The 18736-nt window shown below is 41.7% G+C and overlaps 1 protein-coding gene across 2 annotated transcripts in view; it reads left to right on the top strand.

Annotated features, from left to right (window-relative positions):
• Positions 1-760: 760 nt before the first annotated feature.
• SMG1 (SMG1 nonsense mediated mRNA decay associated PI3K related kinase) overlaps positions 761-18736 on the top strand; it is a 58500-nt gene continuing 40524 nt past the window's right edge. Inside the window, exons 1-5 of one of the 2 annotated variants that reach the window (XM_064390951.1) lie at positions 761-1082; positions 9893-10056; positions 13016-13171; positions 15692-15828; positions 18058-18116. In XM_064390951.1, the coding sequence (XP_064247021.1) occupies positions 994-1082; positions 9893-10056; positions 13016-13171; positions 15692-15828; positions 18058-18116 (605 nt within the window). In that variant the 5' untranslated portion in view covers positions 761-993. The remainder of the gene's footprint in view (positions 1083-9892; positions 10057-13015; positions 13172-15691; positions 15829-18057; positions 18117-18736) is intronic. The other variant, XM_064390952.1, reaches the window with a different exon arrangement.

Here is an 18736-nt window from a genome sequence, read left to right as displayed (position 1 = left end):
GGTCTGGGATCCCCTGGCTCCCCTCGGCACTCGGGGTCTGGGATCCCCTGGCTCCCCTCGGCACTCGGGGTCTGGGATCCCCTCAGGACTCGGGGTCTGGGATCCCCTCAAGACTTGGGGTCTGGGATCCCCCGGCTCCCCTCACAGCTGGGGACTGGGCGCCGCCGCCTCCCGCTGTGTCCCGGGCACCCCGGGGCTCCTCAGGAGCCAGGATGCCCTCGGAGCCCGGGATACTCTTGTCCTCAAGATGGCAGGACATCGTCTTAAGCTGTGCTCAGGGAAGGTTTAGGTTGGTTGTTAAGAAGAAGTTCACAAGAAGGATTAGGCACTGAAATGGGCTGCAGAGGGAGGTGGTGGAGTCACCGTCGCTGGAGGTATTTAAGGAAAGACTGGACGTGGCACTCGGTGTCATGGTACAGTTGACGTGGTGATGTTCGCAGGGAGATTGAACTCGATGATCTCAGAGGTCTTTTCCAACCCCAGGGATTCCGCGATCCCTTCGCGCTACTGGCGTTGGTCCGCCCTGGCCGCCCTCCCGCAGGGCTCCCCTGGCAGCAGAGGGGCTGTCACCGACGCCCCGCAGGGCCGGGGGCTGACACCGCTCTCACCCCCGGGGCGGTGCCGCCGCCGCCCAGCCGCTCCCGGGGGAGGCGCGGGCGGAGAGCAGCGGGGACCCCCCGGGCGGGGATCCCGTCCCGCGGCTGCCGGAGGCGGAGCCGCCGCCCCCGCGCCCCGTGCCCGCCCTCCCGGCGTGCCCCGCGGAGGGGCGGGCGGCTCATGTCCGCCATCCCGGCGTGCTGCGCGCCCGGGCAGCAGCCGGAGCAGCCGCGGCGGCCGCGTCCCCTCCCTGCGCTGTGAGACAGCAGCACCGCCTGCGGAGCGCGAGTGAGGAGCCGCCGCCCGCGCCTCTCCCCCCGCGTCCTCCTGCTCCTGCTGCTCCTCCGCCCTGTCCCGCGCCGCTGCCCGGCCGGCCATGCCGTCTCGGGCAAGGTAATGAGCCGCAGAGCCCCGGGGTCTCGGCTGAGCGGCACCGGCAGCAGGCAGCACTACCACCCGCGGGGCTGGAATGACTGGCAACCCAGGTGGGCAGGGCTGGGGCCGGGGGCGCGGGGTCGGCGCGGTGGGAGCGGGGCGGGCGGCTCGGCCGGGCCCCGCCGCCGGGCCTGGGGCAGCGGGGCGGCGGCGGAGCCACTTCCTGGCGGCCGGGCCTAGCGCGGGAGGCGGGCGGGCCCAGGCGGCGGGACGGGGCCGCGTCCGCCGGAGGCGGGACGGGGCCGGCTCTGTCAGCGCTCGGCGGGGTGGGAGCGCGCCGCGCTCCCCCCGGAGCTCCCGCGGCCTGTAACGTGTGCGGCCGGTGGCCGGTGTGTGCCTGCGGGCAGCGCGTCCCTCCCTGGCGGCCGCGGGGCGGGCGGGGGCTGCGCTGGCGGGGAGCGGGGCTGGGCTCGGGTCCCGTATTTTCAGCCTGGTTTTCAGCTCGAACACCGCCAGGGAAGAGCTGAGGCTGTAGGAGTACTCGTAGTTTTTGAGGGTTAACATCGTACTACATAGGTTTATTTTGACTTTTTTTTTTTTTTTTAATAATCGGGAGAATAGCTGATCTGTATTAGCTCTCACCCCAGCCTACTTAAAAATGTGTTGTAAGGCTTTCGGTGTGTTTACACCTGGCACGTTTTAGTAAAATTCAAAATCTGTTCACTTTAGTTAGATGTAAAGAGTGTATTTCAGGTCTTAATTATTTTTCTAATCTGTCTCATGCCAGTGTATTTGCTCTACTGCTCAGTCTTGCTGTTTTCAGCATCAAAATTGTCCTGTAGAAATCCTAAATAAATTTGGTGTTTCTTAGGCTTTTAAAAAATTACGTGGGTTTGAGGCTTTTTTTAGTGTTTTTGAAAGTTTAACACAACGTGGGACCCTAGTTACAAACTTTCCAGTAGAGAACAGAGTGGCACATGCTTGGGAATGTATTGACAGGTGATGGTTCCAGTCTCATGTAGTTTGGACTAGAAAAACTGGGTGAATGTGAAGGTCACTTCAACATTTACTGTGAGAGAAGCTTTCCTTTTGCTTGAACAACTAATGACACAGCCTCTAGGGCCAGTGCTAGAGGCTGTTCAATTCTTAATGTCGTATGGGGCATGGTTATTTAAATTCTAATTTCTTCTGTGATTGAAATACTTGGTCACATAACTTACTATTTTTTCCTCACTTAAGAACTTATGAACCTCATTGGTGACATTTTCTTAGAGCATCTAGATTTTTTGGGGGAGAGAATTAAGAGACTGATCTCTTACTCCTTACCTACTTCTTTGCTTCAGTTTTCTGGGCTGCAGTGTGTAATTCTGGGCCCTAACTCGTGACCTTTCCACCTGGAAGAAATTGGATGTGTCTTTGTGGTGGATGCATTTTGGTTGGATATACAAATTTGTCCTGAGTTCTAGCTTTTAATCTAAGAAATACATCTTATGAGGGTTAGGAAGCTGATATTATCCAGTGTAGTATTGCCTACACAGGGTTCAGTAGAGGTAAGGGTGAAAGTAAGAGTGTAGCTGCAGAAATGCTTTGCCTGGTGGAAAGGCTGGTTTAAGAAGTTGCCTCCATGTGTGGCTCTGGTGTGTTCCCTGTAGTCTGGTGCCTCCTTAGCTCTCAAGTCCAGCTGTGTGACCTGGGCTGCTAAAATAATTATCCACAAAGCCACAGCAGAGCCAAAGCTCTGAGAGCACCAGAGAAAATGTGGCAGCCTAAGGGAGCCTCAGGATAAACAGGACCTTGTTCTGTTTCCATCACACCGTGTGATCAAGAGCTTCTGCTAAGAAATAGCCAACACCTCTACACTGGTCCTGACAGTCTCAGAATTTAACTGTATCATTTCCTTTTTTATTGTTATTATTGTGGTGGGGGATACCAGGAATCAGAAACGCTCACAGAATCCTGAGCACAGCACGTTTTCATCTGTGTGCAGTGCTCCATTTTTTTACACCTCAGAAAGATTGGGGATGGGAAACCTGAGCCTACAGTATGAATTTAAGGAAAGTGCAGAGATTAAATCAGGCTGTTAATTCGGTGTTAACTAATTTTTAAAAGTGATTCACTCGCATGGTTGAAAGGAGATCTGTTATATAAAACTGACTGTGTTTCTTTCATAATATGAAATATGATCTTGGACAAACCCCACAACACAAATATACCCACATATTCTTCCCTTCCCCTTTCTGCTGGCTGTTTGTTTCATTTACTTCAGGTGATGCTGCTGGTAAATGCTTTCTTGCAGGGTGTGGAAGAGGTGTGAAGGAAGTGGCCCAAGCAGTGAAAGCTGTAGTAATTGTAGTTGTTTCCAGTTCCTAAAGGCAAAAAAAAAACTGCTGATCCATGGGTGGATCATCAGATGGATTGTTTTCAAATGCACTTTTTTTGTGTGTAAAAGTGACTAAATTAATTTTCATTAATAAGTCCAGATTCCTCTCAGTTTTTAGTAATGCTGATCAGCACTGGGGCTTGTGGTGAAAAGAGAGTGAAACTGAAAGTTGGAATGCAGAGCTTTTTTTAAGGAAGAGTAGTTTTTAATGAAAATGAAATCTTTTTTTGTGTGTGTGTGGATGCAGTCATACATCAGATGCACATGGACTGGTTTTCCAACAGTGTGTGTGCAAATAGAGCTGTCTGTGTGTTACAGAGGAAGAAGTTGTCCTGATGTATAAGGGCTTCTTGCTTTGTGCACTGCTGTGTACCAGACTCAATTAATAGCAACACAAAAACTTTGTAGACAGATGTTGGATAGATGTGGCAGAGAGCAGTGAAGGGTTTCTTGAGAAGGCTTGATGAGATCTTGTTCCTCCTTCTAATCTTTGCAGCTGTCTAGACCTTTGCTTCTTTCTTTTCTCATTGTTCAGTAGATCTCACTGCATTTTCCCTGTTACAACTCTTGGGGCAAAAAATGAAATAATTTCAGTGTGCAGGCCTCGTGTGAACAGAGTTCATTTGTTAGAGTGCTGAGGGCTAATTATGTACTGAAACAAGCAGTGCTGCTCTTTGGGAGGAAATGCTGGAGTGTGAGTGCAGGGTGGCAGGTTAGCAAGTGCAGGGTGCACCAGGGCATTCTCAGGTGAAAGTGTGAAAAGGAAGAGAAGATTTTAATTAACAGGACCTCTCTCTCTCCCTCACCTATCATAAATGTAGGTTAACAGGGGAGGATGTGAAAAAGTGTAAAACAACATCTTTCACATCTGAACAAATTTCCAGAAGTGTCCTATTAGGTTTTAGTACTGAAATAATGAAAATGGCATGAGTCCTTCTCCTACAGCACAAGTCAGTGTTACGAGTTACTGATTTCTGTTAGCATGGTCCCTGCCAAACCAAGTTACTGCCTGGTCCTCATGGGTTTAGACTCGATGAGACAAGACAGTAAAATATGGTCTACTACAGGTAGATTGTGGCCTAAGCAGGAGAGCATATTGGCTGGAAGTTTGTAACTGAGGACAAGTAAATACCTTGTCTTTAATTCAGACAGGCTGGGAGATGTTGGCAGGGAGCAAAGAAACCCATTAGACCAAGTGGCCCAGGAAGGTGCTGCTCAGAGCAGTGCTTTTCACCTGGCTGTGAAGGGCAGAGGCATGTCTTCTACAAAAAGCACTCACTGTGGAAATTGTCTGATCATAATTCTGCATCCAGGCAGTGAATGACAAACAGGTGACAGGAACAGGTGCTTGCAGAAGGAAAGTTTAGACAGAGACTCTCTTTCTTCTGTGCTTGCATGTACAACAAGTGACTGTAAAACCTTTGTTAGAGGTAGGCTGAAACTGTGGTTTACACAGGTGAGAGACCTAAGTTGGCAACATAGAGGTGTTTGAGGATGTTGCTGTGATTACCTAAGAATGGGTGTAGAGTCATGTAGGGTGAAAGTGGATGTGACTTCTGTCCTTTCAGGGGTAGCTGAGAGAGAGGAGAGCAAAGACTGAGATAGGGAGGGAGAGAGAAAAGTAGTCAGTGATGTTGAAGGCAGCTTAAGGAATGAGAGGCAGGATCAGTTGTGAGGTGCCATTGTGAAAACATCAATGGAAGCCTTGGGAAGACATTCAGTGGACTGCATGCAGGAGATGCTGAACAGGAATGGGTTCAGTTCTGGAGCTGCAGCCATAATTCTTGATCTCCTTTCACATTTGTGTTAAGTGTGATGATAACTCTTTGATCTCACACCTTCCCAAGCTTTTTTTGGGTTTTGGTAAAATGGTGGAGCTGAAATTTGTAATGTAAAAGCTTTTGTTTTTAATGTGAAGACAGAGGAGAATGAGATGTGAGAAAGATTAAAGAAGCTGAAAGTGTGTCAGCGTGAAGCAGAAGAAACTTAGAGTGCAGATCATACTCCATTCAAGACCAGCCATACTAAATCAGACCAAGGGTTTAGCTAGTTCAACATCCTGTACCCCAAAATGTCTGTTGGAAAAAGAAGAGGATGTGTATATGCAATACCTTTCCCTGCCAGTCCCTTCTAATAATGCCCAGTGTGGAACAGAATGAAATTGGTGAGCTACTGTGTAAGAATGGAGTGACACAGAATCAAAAGTGATTTAAAATGCTACTGTGATGGCAGGTAGCAATGGTCCAGCAATGGAGGTGGCAGAATTGCAGTAGGAAGATAGTTAATTGGTTATTTCATGCATAGAAAACACAGCCATTTGTATTTTCTCAGCACAGGAAGAAGAAGCAAAAGTAGGGTTTGGGGTGGGCTCAGCCAGGCTCTGGCTTGGCAGGGCGGACCAAGTGATGAGAAGATCATGGCAGAAAGAAGCTCTGCATGCCAGTGGCAGAACAGTCAGAAACTGGGTGGGAAGCTGTTAATTTGGGTGAATACAGTGACTCTAAAGTTTTAAATATTTTATTGATAAAGAATTTCAGTAATGAAGAATTTATCTGCATTGCTTCAAATGAACTTGGCAAGTAGAGCAAGTAAGCAAGTAAAATCAACTGACTTGGGCAATAATAGAACTCACACAGTAGAGTTGCCTTGGAGTAAATCTTTCATGTAGGTCCTGTACTTGGAAATAAAATCAAATAGAATAATTAAGTGATTTTTGTCTCAAAATAATGTCCCTATCACAGGGTTGTTCTGAAAAAGCTACACATAATGAACAGTATACACTAGATTGTAGCAAGTTTCTTGGACAAAAATTCTTAAGGCTTCCATATAACAAGAGTAGCAATACAACTTTTATCTATTTTTCTTTTTTTCTGGATAAGTTAAACTAGTTGCTCTTAGCCATGCTCTCTTCAGTCAGACAAATTAAGTCCAATCATGCTTTTGATTCATACTTTTGATGAAATGAGATAGTAGACTTATTTTTGAAAGTCTGTTTCCTTTTGTATACCAGTGGAAAAAAATAATCAGCTTTTTGCAGAGAGAGACACACTAGTGGCTATTTCTGCTTATTTAGGTGGGTGAACTATTTTCTTTTCCTGCTGGACAAAGGCAGGTTTAAAATCACCCTGCAGAAAACTGGATGCAGTATCTTCTGTTTAAATGATATTGCTAAAACAGTGTCTGCAGCCACTTGGTGGTGATGGGTAACCTTCCACCAGAACCAGACACGGGTGAAAACTCTCCTGTGAGCTCTTGAAGTACTTTGCTTAGTCTCCATCAGTGAGCTTTTCAGGTAGAAGTGTAGTCTCTCATAAAGTGCCAAATAAACTTTGGAAGCTACAGTATAAGGTAATCAAAGGTTCATCCCTGCAGTTTCCCATTCTGACTTTGTCTAATATAGCATTTGTATTTTTACTTTTGCTTATCTGTTGCTAACATTGTACATTGAGCCACTATTAATATATCATATTTGTTAGATGTGTGGCAATGTCAATGTATGTAACTTAAATTTGTTGCTACATGGGTTAATGTTGAGCATTAGGTCTGTCGTGTAACCTGCCATCTGCTTGGTGCAGTGCAATGTAAGTGTAAATATCACCATGTGAGCACAGCAGTGCCCTCCTGAAATGCAGGCAGTACAGTTCTGCCCATTGCCTGGTGGAATGGCTGGAGGGAGGAAGAAGTAATTATTTTTAAGATTTTGGCAAGGACCTTAGCACAGAGTGCCTGCCTTGAGTTGTGAGAGGCTGTCTTTCAAAATCATAACCACATTCCTGACCTGAAAAATGGTATCTTTCACAAATGGATTTGGAAATGGGGGTGTCTGCCTGTGCACGCAGGGAGTGTGCACAGCAGTGCCCTGTGTCACCCAGGTGTCTGGAGCACAGGGGAGGTGACAGCTGCTGGGGTCACAGCCCCAGGTCTCCATGAGCCCATGACAGAAGTTCCCAGAGTGGTGTTGCAGGAGCCTACAGCAGAGCTGAGGAGTTCCCTTCCCCGTGAGAAGTGTGTGTGGAAACACACAGGGCCACCAGGTCCTTGGCTCTGCTTCTGCTGTGTGTTGTCTTGCAAGCTCCTTCCCATTGGAAATCCTCTTTTCAATCAGTATGAGCCATAGCAGTCAGCTGGGTCACAGAGTACCAGAATCTTTCTAGGATGATTTTTGTCTCTGCCTCATAAAGATGGCCAGGAGTTTCTATCCTATTGAAGCTACACATTTATTGTAGTGGGAACAGTGTTGTCAGTGGGCATTTTTGTCTCTTAAATTGATATATAGGAGAACAATTACATTTTTTACTAAAATTGGACTCACCTTTTAGTTGGTGATAAAGTGTGAGCAGGTTGGCTTGCAGTTAGCTGTTCCAGAAGCCAGAATGAAGTGAGTGTGTGGGTTTTCCTGGGGAAACAATAGGCTCATGTATTTTACCACAATGGAAAATTTTACAAAGCGTTCAAAGGCTGTCCTGTGGGAAGTGGGGTTAGCTGAGAACATGTGTAGTCCTTCAGTTGATAGGGATGCACAGAACAGTGTTAAAAATTGTACATTTCATCAGCTTTTCTACAGACGTAGGAATTTCAGTGTTAATGGTTGACAATTAGAGATGATTCAGTTTACAGCACATTGCCTTAAAAAAGCGATGCCCTTTGGGAAGGTAAATGTAAGAAGCCATCAGTACCTAAATTTGCCAGCTGAAAATTTGTCAGCCTGTTTCATTGAAAGGCTAATATAATTGCTCAAAGTGAACTGGGAGGTTTTAGGGCAGGGAAAAAATCTGGGGTCTCTGTGTGTGTCTGTAAATTTGCACATGATTTGATCACGTTTAAAGTTCATACCATGAAGTGCAGAACTTTCCTGTTCAGCATAGCTTAGGTGAATGATAATGGAACAATTGTAGAAAGATTTTTACAATCCTAGTTAACTGTCATGAATAACTTTTACTAAGGCTTTGCCTCTAGAATAGCATAGCCTATTTTTTAAATAGTCCAAGCAAGTGCCCACCAAAGCAGTAGATGTGATGGCACAGTGAATACTGAGTGAGGAAAAGTGTCTTGCTGTGTATGTCTAAAAATGAACTTGCTTACAGTGCAAAAGGGAATAATTCCTGCCCAGCAAATGTAATATCAACTTGCACTGTGAGAACAGGGAAAAAGCACAGTTTTCTTATTGTTCCAAACTGATAATATAATGTCTTCTAGCATTCTCAGGAGAATAAAATGTGTGTCTTTAATTCCAGTTGGTTTTGCAAGTGTCAGTACTCATGGTATTCCTCTTCCAGTTGTACTGAGGCCGAGCTATGTTGGAAAGTAGGAAGCCTTTAGTACTGCTTAAGTAACAACTGCTTATCAAAAAGTTTACCTGTGTTTTTCCCTTTTGGCCTTGAGATGTATTTGGCTCCCTTTTTCCTGAATTTTTCTACCAATTCTAAAAACAGTGTTGTCTTGAAAAGGAAAAATGAAAGAAATTTTCTTTATGAACTTGTGGTGTTTATCCTTACACAAATTGTAGTTAATTTACAGGAGTGATCTGTCCTGCTTTTTTGTTAAATAATCCAATGTACTATCCAAAACTTAAGTAAAAATAGTAGATCTTTAGAGTAGGGAAAGCTTGCTGTAAATAATCTAAATAGTCTGATTCCAAATACACTGGAAATTCTGCTGATTCTCCCTTTGGATGGGTATTGCTTTATTTGTTTTAATGTCACCCCCATCATTGCTTCTAAGAGTGCATTTAAAGTGATTGGTTGAGTTTATGTTCTGAAGTCTCATGCACACATGTTTATTATTAAAGTCCTGTATGTTTAAAAATTAAACCACTTAGTGTGTCCAGGGAGAAGAGTTGATTTCATAATTTTAATCTTTTTCCTTAAAAGTTTAGTCTGGTCTGTATCAGTTTTCTGATACGAGAGTGGTTTAAACATAATGCAGATTTTTTTTAAGTTGCCTTTTATCTGCAGACATTTATGCTTAGGATCACAGCTCTTAATTTACCTTTCAGTTTTTTCACAGTAAAGCCTGCTTCCTTGCTTAGCAGTTTTTATTTTGTAAAAACTTCATATGTGATTTTTGTGCTGATCATCAGTTACATTCTTCCATCTAATAAGAAGGTTTATGTTGCTGAGTAAGGCCCATGGCATATTACATAAATGTTCATCTGTAGATTAGTGGTGACTTTCACAAATGGAAGGCACTGTATCATCCAGCTGTGATACATACTGGACCTAGTTTTATTTTATTTGTCACCTCTGGGAAGTAATGTTTTCCTTGTGTAGACGTGCAACTGGAAAGAGACTTGAGAAGGTCATAAGAAAGGGCACTGCCACACTAGAATGCATTTCCTTTGCATGTTGCTGTGATAATTAGTCCATTCCTGTCCCAATGTGAATTTAAGGTCACTTTTTAAGCAACAGGTTAGACTAACAACTTTTTTGACGTAGTGAAATACATTTGGGATTGTCATTTAAATGTCTTTCATTTATAAGTGAATGTGAATCCCACTCCTGTAATATCCCTACATAAAAAAATATATTTTTCTCTTTGTAGAACTGACAGTGCATCAGCTGACCAGGACAATTTAAAATATTCTTCATCCAGAGATCGGGGCAGTTCTGCCTCCTATGGATTACAACCCTCAAATTCAGCTGTGGTGTCTCGGCAAAGACACGATGATATCAGAGTCCACACTGACATACAGAATGAAGAAAAAGGTACCCAGATTGCTGTTTCATGTGTGATTGTGAGGGGATGATCAGGGAAAGGCAGTAAACTGAAATGGTGGAGAAGTTCTTGTTTTGTTTTGGTTTCTTTTTCCCCTCCCCCCAAAAAAGGCAGTGAACTGATTTGTCTTGTTGCCACAGTATCACTGTTTTGGGAGATTTGTCAGGGATCAAAGAAATGTTGTGGTTGTTGTGAATACTGAGAAAAATGTGCAGTTGTGTTAGAAGAATGCAAGAGCAGCCTTGATGCATTAACAGAAGAAGTACTTTCTTCTGAAGAATAATATTCTGGATGTGTCTGTTCTTCAGGCTATCATTTCTTCCTGAGTAGTCTCCAGGACTTCTGGTATTGGATTGAACAGGCTGCTGGACTGATCTGTTGTAGCTTCACTGCACCAAACTGGAATCTTTGTTTAGTAGTCAGATCTATATTCTTATCATTAATGGCAGTTTCTACTTTCATGTACCTCAGTCTGACTTCATGTAAATCATGTGATGTATGATTCATACATTTTTACTGGTTTTGGTTTTTTTTTTTTTTATTTTTAGGATGTAATTGCTATCTCTAGGAGATAACTAAACAGTCAGAATAATATCTTTTCTGTGATTATGAAAAATCTATATTCTGATTTTTTCTTTCTTTAATTGCCAAATACAGATACCAAGTTGGAGGCTTTCTTACTTTTAGAGTCACTTTTTGACTATGTAAATCCTCACGCAGGCCAGAGTCAAGAAAAAATCTCACAGGAATAGTAGTGTGGGAGTTTTTGTTCAGGAACCTAAAAAGCATTTGAACTCCCCCCACTTCTCTGGCCTGTAACTGGTTGTAAATAATTGCTGTATCTTAGGGGAAGTTACAGATGGATGCAAATTAATTTTTTTATAAGTAGAAGGTAGTATTAGTAGGTGGCAGAAGCATGAAGCATGTTTATCTGCATAGTTTGAGAACCTTAAGATTTGTTTTACTTCAGTAGAGAAGCTGCTTAGGAGGCGAGTGTATTTGTCTGTCTGCTAATGTGGAATGTTGTACTGTGTTTAACACAGACTGGCATAGGAGGTTGTTCTTGTAGTTTGAAGGGTGCTAGTATTTAAGGAATGTGCTGGCAGTGCTGTGAGATAGTAAGTTTTGAACAAATTCAGAAAGGTAGTTTGTGAAGTCGCTGGGAAAGAGTGAAAATTTGAGAAGAAAAATGTACCTGGCTCTCCCTGCAGTGCTGTGTCTTGCAGGGCATGTCTCTGCTAGCTCAGCACTTGGTGCTGTTTTGTTCAGGTGTGACTTGAAAAGAAGTGATTAGGGTATTCTAACTATAAAACCAAGTTCCAGGTGTACCTTTTTCTTATTGGAGAAATTTGTAAGCTTAAAGATGCAGAATGGTTTCTTTGTTTACTAAGATTTTTCAGTTCATCTGCTGGAGTCTTCCAGCATGCAATTTTCATTTGAGATTTTCTGTCCTGGCTTCCATACTTCCTCTATCCACTTCCCCCAGTTTCTGGTGTTAATAATAATAATAATCACTTACAAATTGATAATTTTTGGAAGTTTTTCAGGTTTGAAAGCCTCCGAGGATGTGACTCATGTTTAGGCTCAAATGCATTCATTAATTGCTGTTAGAATTTACTTCCTTCATAGGACAGTGTGGTTTGTTCTGACAAAATAATGTGAAAGTGGCATGCTTGCTAGTTTCTGTTCAAAAACTGAGCTGTAAAAAATAATGTAAATCTAAATAGATACAAACTAGCTTTACTGTAATTGTAGTTGAGCAATTACAAATGAGAGTTTGCACGAGGTTTTCTGTAATGGTAGGGTAGCCCCATGGGTGTAGGAATGCACAAATGTATACTGGTTGTTAATATCTGCTTTTCATCAAATGTTTTGCCTTAAAGAAACATTTGTTACATCTACTAAGGTCCAGGTTCACCTGAACCTTTGAACTCTACTTTTTAATCAGTTCTTTAATCTCAGTAGGCAGCCTCTTATGGGGAACCACCTCTTCTTTTCCCCAGGCCTTCTTTTATACATTGAAGCAGGTGGACTTCTGGAAATACCTTTTCTGAAAGAAATCTTGCATGTTTTTTCTTGTTCTGGGTTTAATTTTATTAGTTGATTCTTCCCTTGGACAGGGAAGGCACTTCAGAAGTGTTCCTTGGAGGTGAGCTCTGATACACTGAGTGGAGGATTGGGCAGGCTCAGGGGACAGTTTCACTTCTCTGCAGTATTGAGAGGAGGAACCTGCCCCTCAGAGTGGTGTGGCAGGCTGGAAAATTTCCAGTCTCAGCATTTGAGTGTGTTTATTCTTGTGGATCTAGGAGTAAGATCAATGGAATTACTCAAAATGATGCTTTTGTTTTCGTTTTATATTGTTACCACAGATGTATCTTAAGTGGGAGAATGTAGAATGTAGACTTCTTAATTAAGAATGATGCCAGTATTAGTGAAAATGTTGACCTTTATGTTTAAGGAGAGTTGTTCAATCTGTGCCAGCAGATCGTATTTGTCTTTTCAAAAACTTTCTTTTTTTTGGCCATTTTACTTAGCTTGTGTGGTGGATTCATAGTAAAAACAGAATGGAGATTTCATGTATATAAAGGAGCAAGTAAGTGAAAATATCTAGCCATGTGTGCTAGCAGTTTGACCTTGTATTTTACAAAGCCTTTCAAGTCAAAGTAATAATAAGAAAATATTAAATGCAACAAAATTGATACTAAACTTTGACAATAGTGGTTTTTCATGTACAAAGAAAAAAAGACAGATGAGATTCTTAATCTGTGGCCTGAAAACTTACAGGATATAACAAAACTTTGATGCACGTGGAAGTGAAGAAGGAAGCTAAAGGAGGTGGTGGAAGATAGAGCTGCTGATTTGCATATGAATTGAATAACTCAGCACTCCCCAGCCTGGCAAATATGTGGTCTCAGAGCCTGTTTTAATGTCACATTGGTTTGTCCACAGGTGGCTACAGTGTCAATGGAGGATCTGGGGAAAATACTTATGGTCGGAAGTCGTTGGGGCAAGAGCTGAGAGTTAACAATGTGACCAATCCTGATTTTACCAGTGTTCCGCATGGGAATCGTGCTTTAGCCACAAAAGACATGAGGAAATCACAGGGTAAGGACGTGGCTGATTTTCAGGAAGAGGATATCTCTTTTGGCAATATTTCTTGTGTTTGGAATATGAAAAGTTCACTGTGGTTATGCAGTCTGGATGGATTTTATTTTTTGTGATACATGGTTACATGGTGTTGATGGAAACTCGTTTTGCTCATTTTTTGTCTTGCTTTACTGTTCCTTGTGCTGGGGCTCCCTCCGTAGGTGGGTGGGTCTCTCAACTACCTGGCTTAGGCTGTTAATCTTTCAATTTCCTTTAGATGGCTTTTGAACCCTTAGTTAGGGTTACCCTAGGTTAGCCAGATTTGGCAGAGACATCTCTAAGAAGGAGAACTTGCTTTGGATTTGTTGCAAATGGATGCCTGAGTAAAAAGTTGGTAATCAATGAGCCCCAGTGTGGGAAGAGCAGCAATGGCTGGGAGCAGCTCAGCCTTTCCCTGCTCTCCCTGGGCTGCAGCTCAAGCAGTGATACATCCTGAGCCTGCCACTGCTCCTGCTCCCCCTTGCTGAGGAATGGAGGCCAGGGAGGAGCTGGAAGTATCCTAAGAATGTGGGCAAGGTCTTGGGAGATGCAGCAAGAACAAATTTGGAGTTTCAAGAGGGTGCAGGAATGCTGGGCTTGTGTTTTTGAGGAAGAAGGCTTCACTCTTCCCACTGTTTGAGGTTTGAGTCATAGTTTAAAAAAAAGGCAAAAAGAAGTTATTCTAAGCATTTTTGAATGAAAATAGAAACTTTATGACTAAGCACTGTCACTTATTGCATCACTGGTAAAAACTGCCTGCTTTATGCCAGGCACACTATAAACATGAGGACAGGCTGTTTCTTCTCAAGAATTAATATGTCAGAGCAGAAATAAGAATGTTCAGTGTGATTTGCAGGTGGAAGAGCTGAGGTGTAAGTAGTGACATGACTGTTTCAAAAATGTGATTTTAGGAATGGGTTAAACTCAAACTTTAGAATCCCATTCTGGTGTCTTGGTCTAAAATTGTGTAGTCCTTTTGGTGTCTTTTTATGTTTATGTAGAGGAAATTGAAAACTTTTCAAATAAAAAACTTTCTGCCAGTACTAAATAATAGTTAATTCAGACTGTTTTCCTGGGTATGTGAGCATCTCTTTAATACTTAAAAGGATAGGATATATAATTTTGAACAACTGCCTATGACTTGTATGTTTTCTCTCCTTGAAATGTCAGATTTCAAGAGTTTCTCCTTTTGAACTTGGCTGTCTTTGATTGTTGTAGATTTCAGCAAGTCATTTTGGTTTTTTGTATCTTCTTTAAAATACAGTGGGATTATGCTGCAACAAGATTTTGGGTTTTAAGTTCTTTGATGTTTTCTTGTTAGTATATTCATTAAACAATTTAAATAATAATCTTCTGTGAGCTAGCATGTGGCTGAGACCTTGCTGAATTTTCACAAAGTGGATGTCACAGGTATTTGTTAACTAGTGCTTTGATTAGTGTAGCTTCAGTCGTGTTCTTGGTTAGTGTTTTTTGCTTCTGTTTTTTTTTTTCTTTTAAGTAGTAATTGTGATTTTTAGAATTAGCTGACACTCTTGGGGAGTAAAGCCAATGTAGATTAGCTATTGACTGAATAAAGACAAAGCTGCTTTAGTCACATCAGATGACTGATGTCTAGCAGAGTAGAGCAGAAAGCTCTGTAGCTGTCTTGGATTTTCTCATTAGTCATGTTGACTAAGGATACCTCATCATATTCCATGAATCCTCTGATTTGAACCACCATGAAACATCTAATGCTAAACTTATTGAAAGAAATTTTGTTTCCTTTTTTCAAATGGGGGCAATTAATAATTTGTATGAATTCATAGGAAACTTGTCCCTGAGGCAGGTGAGCTGCATTGTGACCTTGTCTGGTATCTCATGCTGTTGGCCAAGTTCAATCAAGTGTTGTCTTAGGAAAGTTTTCATTCTCCCCCATAATGATCTGCTGATGTGAGCAGCCAGGTCCCTCTTCACATGGGGGCTTTTGTTCCTCAGTAAATGAAGAGCAGATCTGTTTTCCTGTTTGAAGCAGAACCCTGCTACCTATCAGAGAGAAAATATGGTTTCTTTGTAGTTGCTTGAACTTAAATGTGGTTCTTTGCTTCAGGAAGCAGCTTGTTTTTTTTCCACAAGGTTCTCTCAAAATATTATTTGTTGAATTATTTTTATTTATTCTAAGAGGAGTTTGGTTTAATCTTACCCTACACCATTTTTTTAGTTGCATTTATGAAGAAGGACACTAAGTTCAGGTTTTTGTTTAGAAGTAAGACAGTTCTGCTTAGTTCTAAATGAGTTCAACACAGGTACTGGGCTGTCCACATAAAGAAATGAAATATTTTGGTAGCTAAATTGGATTTTACATTTAACTTCCTTTTTGTGAAAGTTTAAAACCAATCAGGATTTATTTTTAATTGTTTCTTAATGACTATTGTGACTTACTGATTCCACTCATACACATATTGGACAATAGAGTACTGTTGATAACTGCTGTAGGAAAAAATAAATGATTTCTTTTTCCAGAGCGACCGTTGTCTTATTCTGACGAGTCTCGACTGTCAAATCTTCTTCGGAGGATTACTCGGGAAGACGACAGAGACCGAAGACTGGCTACTGTAAAGCAACTGAAAGAATTCATTCAGCAACCAGAAAACAAACTGGTCAGCCATTCTTCCTTTTCCATAGCGTTGGGTATTTCTTGTTTTGTAAAACTGTCTTTTTCAAATCTGAGTATTGGGGTATTTCTGCAAGATTGTCTTGTGTACAAAGAATTTCATTCCACATGAAAGGAGAGTGTATTCCTGGATTGTCTGTCTTGTTTCCATCGTTCAGGAAATGTTTTATTAGGATGTATTGCCTTAAACAAAACTGCTGAATGCCTGAACTGTAGGAATTGACATGGCCTGTGTGTGGCTTTCTTTGACTGCTCTTGGGAATAGCCTCTGGATCCCTCAGAAAGGAAGCACAGGGAAGGGGAAGTAAAATGTTGTCTTGTTCAAGAACTGTTTCTGTATTTTAAATTAAAAATACACAGGTATTTATTCTTGTGAACAGCTCATTTTAAAGCTACTTGGCTTTCTAACTAAACATCTCTGTATGTGGGAAGAGAACTAAGTAAATCTTTGTTTTCATTACATCTTTAGGAGTTCTGGTGGTTTGCTGAAGTCTCTAATGTCCTCAAGTGTTTTTAAGGATATGGGGATGGGAAGGGAAGTATCCCACTGTGGGTATAAATTTTTAATATTACATATTTTGAAATGAAATATTAAAGAGATATTGTCTGACACAGCTCCCCCACTGTTTTGGAAAGCTTAAGAGTTTTCCAAGTACTGAAAAAGCAGGAAGTGATGGTTTAATATCCTGCCACTCACTTGCAAGTAGTGCTCTAATACTTTAGCTGTGGGATCTGTATCTGTCCTTATAAATAAGAAATTGGTTTGTTTTTTCGTTGTATGTTAATTAACCAGTGATAATTGTGGTCTTTTCCTTGAGCACAAGGAAAAGAGACTTGAATATGGGGAATATTCTGGTCTGTGCACCTAGGTGTAAGCAGCCCTTGTGCTAGCCTAGTTTACACTTCAGCTTTCCTCTTGTTACTGCAAGGCTTTAGGAAGTAAATACTTTCCACAGTTATTCTGTGGTTATTTTTAGTTACTCCCATTGTTCTCCATGAGGTTTTCCCCATTTTAAAATTTTATTTTGTAACTGCATTTTATTTAGGTTTATTGCTATGTCAGAATGTACTGAAATTGCCATTGTAATGTCTAAGTCAGCAATGACAAACTCTGTTAGTGGTCAGAATATTAAAAGTTTGTCACCTGGAAGCTTCTCTGAGCTCACTAATGAGAATAAGATCAGATGTCAAGTGATATCAAGGCCAAAACTTCATGATGGACAGTGTTTAACCTAGCAGTAGTTCCTGCAGGTCTTGACACTACTTAGGGTAGTTTAACTGAGTTCTTTTCATCTTCAGGGCTGAAATAGGAGTTCAGAGTAAAGTGGTAGAAGTCAGTAGTCACTTGTCTTCTAATGGAGTCCTGCTTCAGCTTCTAAATTATAGAGATGTCTTTTCCTTTTTAGCCTGCCTTGCAGGTACCAGACACATTTTCAAAATGCCTTTATGAGTTCTGAGGGGTCAAGCATGTGGATCTCTTCCCTTCACCCTCAAAAGCATGATGTTGCTCAAAACTTACAACAAAAATGGGGTACCATCCAGTGTGTTAAAGAAGAATGTGTTTTGAAGAAAAGACAATAAACCTTATTGACATATCAAGAAGACTTGCTGTTAGGATGTTATGCAGTTGTAGCTAATATGTGATTTTTCAGTCAAATCACTAGTGTGGTAGGGGTTTAGTGCATATTAGGAAAACAAGTCTTTCTGGTTTTATTTACTGAGAAGCACTGGTTCATCAATAATGCTTCATCTCCAAAATTGTATCCCATTTCACTAAAATGCAGGGTTGCCTAAGTAGAAACTTTAATACTTCAGATTATATTATGGGCTCCATTACATTTTCCAGTGAGAGAATTGATTTATTAGTATTAGAGATTTGGTCTTTAGTAGATGCTACTCATGAGCTGTGTGATGAGTCTTCCATGGTGATGTCATGTTATCAGCAAGAACTAAACTTGGAACAAACCTTGATAGCAGGCTGCCAGTATTTTCATGGCTACTGTAAATAAATATCAAATATAACATCTAGGATAATATTGCAGTGTTGCTTAATATAGCTTATGCTAGTCTGCAGTGGCCATGGAAAGCTTAATGGCATTCTCTTGGCAAGGAGAACTGGCAATGTTGTGTTTAATGTGGGTGTAAACAGGACCTATTGTGGAGGCAGTATTGGGCAATTACTGTGCTTATGCCTTTTATGTATCTTATATTACAGGTACTTGTTAAACAACTGGATAATATCCTGACTGCCATTCATGATGTGCTCAATGAAAGGTAAGTTGAAAAAATGCTCTAAAGGGGAAAAATAACGTCAGCACTAGGTTTGAAATAGAGAGGGAAAAGTTGAGAGAAAGTAATTTGCTAGTTTTGCATGGGTGTCCCATTGCAGGGGCAGAATGAAGTTAGGGGGGAGTGAAGGCTCTTAGGTGTATCACCAATACTGTTGGGCTGTCTAGAGTACACCTGCCTTGGACAGAATGTGAGTGCACAAGGGTGGCTTTGATGCTGTGGGTGGTGGGGAGTCTGTCTCAAGTGTGTTCAGTCAGCTGGTGGAGCTGTGCAATGCTGTGGTGGTGTAGCTTCCAAAATAAATGAGTTTTTTTACAAGCTGACTCATTTACATCCAATTAAGAATGTATGTAGAGGATGCTGAGGTTTGCGGGGGCTTTTAGGTGCTTAGGTCAGTGTTATCTCCCAAAGTCAGCTGCATGTTAAGAACTATTTCCATTGGATAGTGTGTTGCTAGCAGCACATTTGTGTACTTTTATTGAAGTTGATTTACTCCACAGAAATAATATTTCTTAAATTTTGTCTTAGCTTCACCACTGCTGCCATTAAGTAGGAGAAAAGCAGCTTCATTTCTGCATATATCTTCTTTTGCTTTAGAAAATGCA

This window comes from Passer domesticus, chromosome 15 (genome assembly GCF_036417665.1).
Source record: "Passer domesticus isolate bPasDom1 chromosome 15, bPasDom1.hap1, whole genome shotgun sequence".
NCBI classification, from domain to species: Eukaryota; Metazoa; Chordata; class Aves; order Passeriformes; family Passeridae; genus Passer; species Passer domesticus.
This window is presented reverse-complemented; position numbering and strand designations above follow the sequence as displayed.